Genomic DNA, 12162 nt, shown 5'->3' on the forward strand with positions numbered 1-12162 from the left:
TCGGGCTGCAGAGGACAAACCCACTCACTCCTTCAGTCTCCTCTACCCAACCGCTTTCACTGCCCTTTTGCAAGGTAAGGTCACGGTGCTACTTTCAGTGCTGCTCAGGACATGGTTTTAATGTGAAAAACAAAAGCAAAAAAATGGGAAAATACTGACTACTTCAGTGAAGTCCTGTCCAAAAACCACTATGCATAAAGCTGTACTTTTTTACTTTATGCACTGGTGGAAGATTAAAAGCTATTTTTTCCTAGCCCTCAGACTTGTCAAATCTTCACCCCAGATATTTAAATTCAGCATCCTGGACTAAACCATAGTCACGGAAAAGCCCTTTTGGTTTCATTCCTTTCTCAGTGGCTTATTGAGTGACTATCATAGTACAAGAATTGTATCAGGTGCTGGGAATAAAACAGTGAACAATACAGACATACTCCTGATCTCTCAGGGCTTAACCGTCTACAGAAATACTGCCCGCATCCTGCTTCCTATCCGCAACCTAAGTGCTTTGCCTTTATCATATGGATAGGAAACAGGATGTGGGTGGTATTGCGGGCAGAATTTAAATGGGAAACAGGGTGTTTCCCATTTAAAATAAGTTGTAGGGGACATATTTATACCAAATCCTTTGTGCTCTTTTTCCCACCCTTTTGACTCCATTGAAATGAACATGCCACAGTCACCAGGTGGTTACCTAGTGATAGAGTGCAGCTGTGTGCTAAGGACTTGTACCCTGGGTGGTGAGCAGACTCTGATTGGTTTTATTAGTGCTTTTCCGTAAGTGACTGGGATAATCATCTTCCAGTCAGCATTGTATATGAGTTTTCGAAAGCTCTTTAATCAACTCCATAGACAAGATTATAATGTTGCACAGCAATAGGCGTGGGCCATGTCTGCACTGGAGGTAAGTTGCAAGGTATACCCACAGGTGATTTTTCCCTCTTATAAATACTGTAACTAATGAAGACCACATCTAGAATACTCTTACTGGAGATGCTTTACAGAGCATCTTTAATAATCATACTTTGAATTATGTTAATATTTCTTTTCAAACTAAACTATTCCAAACTGTGCCCTAAGATACCATTTGGCCTCAAGTTTTCTTTTGTCTGTATTAAGATGCAAATAAAAAAGACTAATAAGAAAAGAAGGCCCTATTTATGAAGGCTGTCTATAGCTCTCAGCTTGGTAGTGACATAAAATGAGTAATAACCTAAATAAGTAAAACAAACGAAGATCTAACTAACTAGATTACTTTGCTTAATACTAATGTTTTACCCCCACTGTGGGACACCTGGCAAGTGTTCTGCAGGCCTAAACTGACTCAGGAGGACACTGGTGGCGACAGCTGCTCTGGCACCCCCCCACAACCCCCCATCGAGGTGAACTTCTTTGCGCATCCTGCAAGCTTTAGTTATCTTCTTCTCCCATTTGAGATGTTTAAATTAGGTGCCAAAAAATCTTACACTGAGCTAATACTTAAATAGAAGAACAGTTCAGTTCTCCATAAAATCTGGTGCCATTTTCCAAAGAAGCAGAGGATCTTTGTTGCACGCGCATGGGACTGGAATTGCAACAGTGAGGCATTCTAGCTTTCACGTGCCAACGCAACGGGCATTCATTCCTGCTGACTCATTACTGCTTCTCATTGTCACACTTGGAAGCCTTTGGGGGGCATGTTTCAGCTGATCTGAGAAACTGGGTATTACCAATTTACTAGAGAGTTTCTTAAAATGTATCTGAAACTATTAATGGGCATTCTCTGGTGGCAAAACCAAGCAACACCTCCCTATACTACCTGTCCTTTCAGAGCTAAGAATGTTGTTTTGTTCACATAGAGTGATTCTGAATCTGCTTCAGTGCACACCTTGCAAACTAGTGAGCCTAGTCAAAGGAGTGATTTGAGCTGAGGAATTAGAGTGAAGAATACAGGTATAGGGGAGTACCTGAGGCTTCAGATGTCATCTCACCTCATTCCCTTATTTTTTTGAGGAGGATACCAAAGGAGTCCAGAAGGCTTTTAGGCATGGCCAGGGCAGGAGCTCCTGATCACCCAGTCTGGGTGTGTGTGTGTGTTTTCATTTGCTTTGTTTTGTTATGTGCTGTACTGTTTGCCTTTCATGGTTGACTGTTTAAATTCTTACTCTTAAAAAAAAAAAAAAAAAAAAAACTTACAGTTTCAGAAGTCACGTTGCATCATACGCTTAAATGGTATGGAGGATCCATTCATTGTCATTTTATACAACTGAGAACAGTAGAGACTTGGCATTTCTAAAATCCAATATAAGATTATTTTGGTTAAGCCAAAGTTTTAGTTTAAACAAAATATGTAAAATTTGATTACATATGGACTAAGGTTCATTAAGTGACATTAAAACCAGTATGGTTTACACTGCTTGATTCCAGCCTTTTATGCATTTTTTATTTTGAAGTTGGCAGTTGGAACCACTCTTTAGAAAGCCCTTCCCCTGTGAATGAATTTGAAATTGAACTGTTTTTTTCTTGGAATATATTATAAGTTAAAAAGAAGCACGAGAAATCAGTAGTGCATTCTCAAGTGCTTTTACCAGGATTGAGCTACTCAAGTTTTAAGGTATCCAGAATTACAGGAAAAATTCTGCATAGCTCTTTTTTTTTTTTTTTTTTGAGGGGGCAGAAGGATTTACATCTTTCGAAAGGAACTAGCCACTGGGTTTTTTGGTTATGGAACTTCCTATGAACCTTTAATGCATTTGAGAATCAACTTGTTGAACAGATTGGAATTTTTTTAAGATTGGTTATAGCAATCATAAAGGTTTAAAACCCCTTTATGTGCAAAACATATTAAAAAGTCATGCAGATATGTGAGAGAGCTGCTCTTTCTTAAATAGTAATTGTGAGAATTCTTGCTTTCTGGGGAAAAATCTTTTGAATTAAAAAATAAAAGCCCCATGAATGACTAGTGAACAAGAAACCTTGTGATATTTTTTAAAACAGCTATGAAAGAATACCATTCACTAGTAAAAGTGCTAGAAAACACAAGAATTGCTCCATTACTTAGTTTTTTGGGTTTTTTTTTTTTTTTTAGCTTTTATGATTCAAAAATTAGCAGAATGGAGCAATGACAGCTTAAATGTAGATGACTTTGGTCTTAATCTTTACTGTTATTTTCTACTTTAGTTCTTTTATTAATCTACCAATTTGAGGGAAAAAAGTTCTTGTGAGGATATTAGTAAAATTATGGTTAGTGGTGTCACTTCTATTATTGCCAAGAATGGTTGGTTAGGATTGCTATGATGCATCTCATCTTGAAGTGTCCCCTCCCAAGAGATTCTGAATACTAAATGTGATTCTTTCACATTCTTATTCCAAGGAGGAGAACTAATGTAAGAACTTAAAATGTTTTTTGCATGTTTTCTTCATAATGAGAAAGAGCAAATCCTAAGAAGGGCTAACTTTCTTGAAAATGTGACTGGCTTCCTATAGGACGGCGACCATTGTTTTTTGTTGCTAGGAATAGAAGAAGTGCTTGAAAATTCAGATTAGCATGTTATAGCATTTGGCATTCTTCATGCAAGAGGGTTATCTTGCTAACATTAACTGCTTAAGGACAGAAGGAATAACAAAAGATTAGAATAACTGCCCAAAGTTGGAAAATGGAATATTAAACAACCCTTCCTGCATCTGTGTTCCTTACATTATGCTGGGACCACAATAGAGGACTAAGTCAACAACTGCCCTCTAGATCCAGGAACTAGCAAGAAGGACAAAGAAGTAGACCTCTAGCAATCTGATACAGTATGAATGACTTGAGGCATGAATAGTTTCATGGAGCACAAAGAAGTAGGTAGGTAGTGGTCCTGTGTGAGGTTTGAAGTGAAGAATGAGTTTAGCTTCTGTAATAAAGCAGGTAACTTCTGAGCCGGCAGAGAAATGCAGTAGAGGGCTTCCCAGGAAGGGAATCATCATGAGCAACGGCATGAAAATTGCATGGCATGCTCAAAGAATGGCAGTATGTTCTGTTTAATTCCGTTCCTTCTTTTAGCCCCCATGTATGAAACACCTGTTTGCCAGGTGCAGCATTAGGTACTGGGGCTACAAAGATGAATAGATCCTATTCTCTGCCTTCAAGAACTCAAAGTCTAGAGTGGGAGACAAGTAAGCAGATAAATTATAATTAAACATGGTGAGTGTGTAACCAAGCTATGAACACATCGCTCTGGGAATGAAGGGAGTGATTTGTTCATCTGATCTTCAGGAGAGGATTAGAGTAATTACCACAGAAGTCTTCTCAGAAGTGGTAATGTAGGAGCTTGGTTTCAAAGCATCAGAAAGAGATGGCCAGGTAAGAGAGAGGAACAGAGCATTAGGGATCGACTCTAAGAATCTAAATGGTATCTCTACATTAATGTTAAATCAACATAATTGTATTCAAGGGATGCTTTAGTTTCATTTCTCAGTATTTGAGGCTCGTCATTCTGAGCATGACTTATTTTATAAGGCTGTAGAAAGTAATTGTGATTATTTGAGTTTCCTGGCTGTTTAGAATCTGTATAACCAAGACCTTACTGTCACATGAAAGCAGCTTTTCAAAGACTATTAAGATGTGTTATAAACCAGAAATGTGGCATTTGTGTGCTGTCAATGAACTTTCCTTCCTGTGCCAGCCTTTAATCATTTAGAGGCCAGACCAGCAGATTAAAATTTGCTTATTTCTACTGTATGCTTCGTGTTTTCATGAAACAATCTTTCAGATGTTTGGCTGCATCTGACTTGTAAAGCTACACTATTCTTTGCTTCTTGTCTAGATGACTCAAAAGGAGGAATGCTGAAATTCAAGCTAGTTTCTACATTCATATAGATGTGAAGAACAGCATTGCTGTAACTGTTTATCCTTAAATACATGGGAATTTTGAGATTCGGGGTTTTGTTTTTGTTTTGAGACTGATTCTCCCTGTGTCACCCAGGCTGGAGTGCAGTGGCACGATCTTGGCTCACTACAGCCTCCGCCTCCCAGGTTTAAGCGATTCTCCTGCTTCAGGCTGAGTAGCTAGGATTACAGGCATGTGCCACCACACCCAGCTAATTTTTAAATTTTTAATATAGACACAGTTTTGCCATGTTGGCCAGGCTGTCGAACTCCTGGCCTCAAATTATCTGCCCCACAAGGTGCCGAGATTACAGGCGTGAGCCACTGTGCCCAGCCATTTTGAGGATTTTTAAATGTACTATAAATGAGACATCTTACACTACTCAAAATAGATGTTTCAGTATTCGAATTTTGAATACAGTTACCTTAGATTGATTTTTTTTTTTTAATCAAGAGTCAGTTTTGTTTCAGATGTCGAGAGAGACTATTTGACAAAAATGCTAAGGATAGACTTTGGTCATTATATTTGTTTTGATATAGGTAAGAGTAACAGACAAGAATGATGCCTTCTAACAAGATATACAGATAGCATATGTGAATGTATGTAGGTGGGGCAGGTGTTTACGTAGATAGGTAGAACTAAACTAATAAAACCAGAAATTATGTGAGAATATGAACTAAGAGGCTGGGGAAACCTAAGGGGCAAGAAATGTTGTCCTCAGTTTCTTATAGGTCAGATTTAGTTCTGGGGGGTTTTGAGGGATTGTTTTTCAGTTCTCTTATAATTGTCATTGGATGATGCCTGCTACTAAAAGACCCAACACTTGAGCAGTTGCCTAATTCCTTCTCATTTAGCAGTCACTTAAGTGGCAGCGATGTTGACTTAAATAACAACCATTCTGTCTAAAAGGCCATGGTTAATCAAAACATCAGTCAAATGTGTGCCTAGTATGCTCAGTTGCAGATAATCTTATCCAAGAGCTTCCCTCTTTTGAGAAAAAAAAAATATATATGTACACAAATTATTTTTTAAAAAGTGTTCGAGTACTTACCCAGTGATCTTGGCCAGTTTTGGAGATGATCGGTGAAAAACCTCTTCTAGAGCAGTGGTTCTCAAAGTGTAGTCCCCAGACGGGCCACATCGACATCATCTGTGAAATCGTTAGTGATGCAGATTGATGGGAGCTACCCCAGACCTATTGAGTCAGAAACTCTGTTTCTGATCTGTATTTGAACAAACTTCTGGGTGATTCTGGTGCATGCTTAATTTTAAGAGCCATTCTTCTAGGGAAACAGAAAAGAACATTAGATGTATAGCTGGTACTTAAAATGATCAGCAATATGACTACCTGAGCAAAGAATTGGCCACTAACCACATCAGTAGGAGCCTTAAGGTTAGGGAGGAAGGGTGGGTAAGGGGATCACTATCTTAAAAAGACAAATGAATAGGGCTGCTAACTGAGGTATCAGGTCACGGCTGTGGAAGTGATAAGGAAGCCAGGCCACCAACTGAAGACTCTGCTATAAAGTTTCAGAGCCATCTTCAAGTTTAAGAGAAAGACTAACTGACAAATTGAAAAGTCAAGGAGAGCTGATTTAACAAACAGGGATGAAAATATGCATACATAAAAAGTCATCTCAAATACAAGTAGTTATTTAAAGCAAAATTACAGGGGAGAAAAAAGTCTTAATGGCCAACTTTGACATTCAACTTTGAGTTGAAAGATTTCAGTAGCTTTAAGCTTTAAGTAAAAGTATCCTTCAGTAAAGGTTGAGCACACCAAAAAAAATTTTTTTTTTTTTTTTCCAAAACAAGATCTCAGTTGCCCAGGCTGGAGTGCAGTGGCATCACCACTGCTCACTGCAGCCTCCGCCTCCGCCTCCCAGGCTCAAGTGATCCTCCCACTCAGCTTCCCAAGCAGCTGGGACTACAGGCGCGCACCACCATGCCTAGCTATTTTTTTTTTTTCCTTCGGTAGAGATGGGGTTTTGCTTTGTTGCCCAGGCTGGTCTTGAACTCCTGGGCTCTAGCAGCCTGCCCACCTCAGCCTCCTGAAGTGCTGGGATTACAGGCGTGAGTCCACCACACCTGGCTGAGCACACTGAGATTTCTAAATCACTTTGAACACTTCAGATTATCCAAATTTAGCTAAGTTGTAGTGGATTCCCTCTTAAAGTTACCTGCCAAGGGAAGGGTTGTGGGAGAAAAATCTGAACTAAACATCTGAACTATCAGGAAGTAAGATAAATGAATTACTGGAATTTTAACCTAATTGTGAATTTATTTCATGTGTCATATTAGGTTCTCCTTCCTCAGCTGAATCTATGGGTACAGTGTAGTGTGCAACACTTCCTCTAAAGATGTCACTCACTTAAGAAAACTTCAGAGGCTGGCTGGAATTTCCTAATGCAGTTCTTTATAAAAAAGCTTTATTGGGGCCAGGCACAGTGGCTCATGCTTGTAATCCCAGTACTTTGGGAAGCCAAGGTGGGCAGAACACCTGAGGTCTGTAGTTCGAGACCAGCCTGACCAACATGGAGAAACCGTGTCTCCACTAAAAATACAAAATTAGCTGGGCATGGTGGCACATGCCTGTAATTCCAACTATCACAGGTGCATGCCCGTAATTCCTCCTGAGGCAGGAGAGTCGCTTGAACCCAGGAGGCTGAGGTTGTGTTGAGCCAAGATCGTGCCATTGCACTCCATCCTGGTGAACGAGAGCAAAACTCTGTCTCAAAAAAAAAAAAAAAAAAGCTTTATTGACCAGGTGCAGTGGCTCACGCCTGTAATCCCAGCACTCTGGGAGGCCAAGGCAGGCGAATCACAAGGTCAGGAGATCAAGACCATCCTGGCTAACGCAATGAAACCCTGTCTCTACTAAAAATACAAAAAATTATAATGGCATGGTGGCATGCGCCTGTAATCCCAGCTATGCGGGAGACTGAGGAAGGAAAATTGCTTGAACCCAGGAGATGGAGGTTGCAGTGAGCCGAAATCATGCCACTGCACGCCAACCTTGGCGACAGAACGAGACTCCTACTCAAAAAAAAAAAAAAAAAAAAAAAAAAAAAAGACCTGTATTAAAAGCTACCTTTTGGAAATATTCAGTCCTTGTAAATCTTCTCATCTAAATTATAACAGAGAAAGCATTTCCACAGGACCCTAAAAATAGTATTTTGATTTGAGAGGATAATGCTAGTTATGAAGAAGAAAAAATAACCACATTAAAATTGTACCTAGGTAAATTAGTCTTGTTTTATGTTCTCTCCAGATATTTTGTACCAAAAATTAGTTCAAGTGAAAAGTGAGATTAAAGCATCTACTATGTGACAGATGCTGTGCTAGGAAATTTACATATAGCCTCTCGATTCTCCTCCAATGAGCTAGGAAGTATCATCCTGATTGTATGGATGAAAAAACAGACTTTGATAAGTAAAATGACAAAACCATTAGAAAGTAGGTCTGATTTCAAAGCCTTTATTCTTTTTACCCTAATTTCTCTACAATTTTAGGAAGCTAAAAACATAGGAGTAGGACCTTAAGGCACTTGTAAACAACAATTTTATCTAACATATATATTTCGTTATAGCCTTTTTATCTCGGTTGACTTGAATCCTCAGCCTTAAATCCAAAACTAAGACTAACTGGGTTAAGAAAAGTCTTAATGTAGAGGCAGAATTAAGTATGCCCTGAAATACCTAGAACAGATCTAGAGACCCATCAACAGGATCATATATTTACTTCAGCAACCAAATGAATAGAATCAACCTCTTGTTTGGGGTTTTGAAAGCACTTTTTCATTTTAACTAGTCTTAGGCAATGGTCTCTCTCAGTATCTACTGGGAGGGGTGGGGGCAAGAAATAGATACCATGAATGGCCACAGCATTATTTACAGCATTTAATCATTCTGGACCTCAGAGAGATTTAAGAACAGTTCTCCTTTTCCTAGTTGTGCTAGGTAATTTTTTCTCTCTCGCCAACTACTCAAGAGTCATTGAAGAGAAAAATCAGGACCCACTCAAAAAAGAGTATGGACATAAACCGCCCTGCCTGTCAAACCTAGGATTCTAAACACTGCTTTTCTTGATAGTGTGGCATGTTGTTACTATCGTACAAAGCCACCATTTTCCAATGAGTCTTCAAATCATTTGGAAATGGATTTGGGAAACAACAAAGAATCCTGTGCTTTCATTGTTTTTTGGCTTCTTTAATACTTCTGAATGTTACATTGCATGACGAGGCCACAGAATTTCCAATTCTGCCTAAGAAGATGCCCTTTTTGAAGTGCTGTGTGTTTGATATAGTGATGGTACACTATTTGTAGAAAGTGGGTTTCAGTATAAACCATAACCACAGAGGTAAATCTATGGTTCAGTATGCGATTTGACGTGCAGGAAGTATCTGGGTCTAATGATGAAACTTTTTAACTTTCCAGATGACAGAACAAAGGAAGCAGAAACAAAGAATTGGTCTTCTAGGACATCCTCCTCACATGAATGTCAACCCACAACAACCAGCATAAGCAAATGAAAGAAAGGAATTGTATTTACCTTTTATAATTATTATTAGTGTGGGTATGGCTAATGAGTTCTGATTCACCCATGAAGGTTACATTTATGCTGAATACATTTGTAAATACTCAGTTTTATACTGTATGTATATGATTGCTACTCTAAAGGTTTGGATATATGTATTGTAATTAGAATTGTTGGCATGATGACATTTCATTTGTGCCAAAAATATTAAAAATGCCTTTTGTGGAAGGACTAACAGAAAGCACCTGATTTGCACTTGAACCAGATTATAGATTTAAAAGTATGACATGTATTTTGTATTTAAAACTAGAATAGACAGTATTTATGTTTTTTATAAAACTGTGCAATACGAATTATGCAATCACAATAAATTTGTAACTCCCGAGTGTTCTAAAGGGAGTGCACAACTTTGAAGCTGGTGTGTTAATACTATGTAATAAATGGTTAAATATCAAATGATGCTGCTGCCAAAATTATATTAATAGTGAGTTTGAAGCCCCTGGGCATTTTGTACCATGTAATTATCCTATGGTGATGCTGTTTCTCGTTGTTAGTGGCAGTAGTGCCTCCGTCTCATAGTGATAATGCTCCAAGTCTATGAACTGTTAAATCAGCATTCATTTTAAGAAAAGCAACTTTAGTTTCAAAGATACTTTTAAGCTTCTAAAATGATCATTTAAACTATTTCTTTAAATAAGAGAGCCAAATTAGAGGCTCATACTTTAGCTTGTGAAGAAGATAATGAGTTTTTTAAAGGGAACTTTTTATGCAGTGTTCAGGATAAATGCATACTGCTGGCCAATCGGTGTCATCTCTTGGGTAAATTCTGATGTCACGTTGTTAAGAGATGAATAATTGATGGTTTCTAGATTATCTAGTCCAAACAATAGAGGTTTTTTTTTGCTTCATCTGAACCAACATGCTACAGTAGCTAAGAAGTATTAAAACTATATACATCCATATAAAGGTGAAATACGAACTGTCTCATTAGAAGTCATAGTTGAACATGGACATGGTATTCTTCTGAAAGAGCCACATTTTGGTTTTATTTCTTTGTCACACGATTTCTTTTCTTGATGGATGAAAAGTATGAAAGGAAACTTTTATATCTGTTGCCTAGTTTTGTACATGGATCTCATTTTACAAGAGAATCTCTCTGCAAAAAAAGTTTAAAAATGCATTGAAAGCAGAGTTCTGAACTGAGTAAAGTTTGTAAATGCATATATAAAAATATTTAATAAACAATGCAGAATAATATACGGTGACTGGCTGGTGGCTTTCATTTGGCATTTGTGCCTTAACTGCTATTCCAATTACATACTTTCTTTAGGATTGGTCTGAAGTACAATTGGTTTAACAGGTTAATTCAGAAAATGTTTACCTGATTATTGAAACCATTTGCTGTTGTTATGACAACTCTGAGGAGAACTATTATGACAAACATTTGGGAGTATTTAGGACAACATTCATTCATTCTTCCGGGTTAATGACTGCCATCCACGCTGTTGGGAGCACCCTACTAAATTTTCTGTCTCTTCTGCTTTCACTGGGGGATCTTAAGTTTGCTGTATGCAATGTGGAAGTATCGCCAACAGTTGAAGTTTGTTTTAGTTCATGCCCAGTAGTTAGGGTCCTTCAGTAGAGTGTGAAATGTTTTTACAGAGCCACCTCGCCTGTCCCAATGTAGTAAAACCTGTTCCCTACTCAAAGCAGTGCTTGCCCTGGTTGCTTTTTTTGACATGAATTTTCTCTGTGCTTTGGTAAATAATACCACCCAATGTTGGGAACTGGGTCAGGATTAAATTCCAGTTAAATGGCTAGTTTCATAACTAATGCTTCCACTTTATACATTTGATAACTTAAAAACAATTTTTTTCCAGTCAGTACAGCCTGTCTCCACAAAATTTTTCCATCGTAAGGCAAGCCCAAGACAGATACCTACTTTTATCTGTAAGCAAAATGGCAATCTCTGCTAACCCCCACAACGCACACGTCAGCCAGCAAAGACTTGCTTTTCCCCTGGGCTTTCTCTTTGATCTCTCACACTGCCCAACACGATGTGGCAGTGTGTGTGGTTTGTCTCTCAAGTCCCATCCAGTTCATTGAAAAGTTCTGCTTTGACATGCCAAGTTGCAGCTTTTACAGGTTTGTCATGTTCCGTTTGAATCCTGTCACTTAAGATATAAATCTTTATTCAATGTGCCAGCTTCAGCAGAAAATAAATGAACTTGGAATGCCACCTCACCCTCCATGCAGTAGGTCCTACCCTTGCAATTTGGGTGTGAACACTAAAGCTAGTACAATTGAAACATACAATTTGAAGTTAAAACTCCGGTGGCCTTTGATGTGTAATTGTAATTCTGCCTACTTTCTTCACATTGTGCCTTTCCAACACCTCTATTTCAAGGATCAAGGTCCAAGTCACCTTCAAAGTTACCTACCCGGATGAAGAATTAGTGTCATCAGGGTGAAAGTATGGTAGTACTCGCTAACATGCGAGAAAGCCATGTTATTTAATTAAGCCATTTTATTTAATATTAAAAGTTTGCTATAGCACCAATTCAAATTTCAAGTATTTGCAAATTTCCCAAACTAATCCATTTGTTAAAGGGTCTGGGAAATACCATTCCACTTCCCTAACATTTATGGGATCTTACCCTTTTCGTGCCCCCAAAATTGTGTAGTGATTACCCTGTTTCTCTCTACAAATAAAGCTTCCATTCTTTTTGCTATAGTCCTAAAGGTCTGAATGATATTCCATCCTGTTCACTTTTCTCCT

At 38.4% G+C, this 12162-nt stretch overlaps 1 protein-coding gene across 1 annotated transcript in view; it reads left to right on the forward strand.

Annotated features, from left to right (window-relative positions):
- ITPR1 (inositol 1,4,5-trisphosphate receptor type 1) overlaps positions 1–10643 on the forward strand; it is a 346432-nt gene extending 335789 nt beyond the window's left edge. The window contains exon 60 of the mRNA XM_032290649.1: positions 9284–10643. Coding sequence (XP_032146540.1) covers positions 9284–9370 — 87 coding nt within the window. The 3' untranslated portion in view covers positions 9371–10643. The remainder of the gene's footprint in view (positions 1–9283) is intronic.
- Positions 10644–12162: the final 1519 nt, after the last annotated feature.

The sequence above is a fragment of the Sapajus apella genome, unplaced genomic scaffold (assembly GCF_009761245.1).
Source record: "Sapajus apella isolate SASKATOON/1434 unplaced genomic scaffold, GSC_monkey_1.0 scaffold23, whole genome shotgun sequence".
NCBI lineage: Eukaryota > Metazoa > Chordata > Mammalia > Primates > Cebidae > Sapajus > Sapajus apella.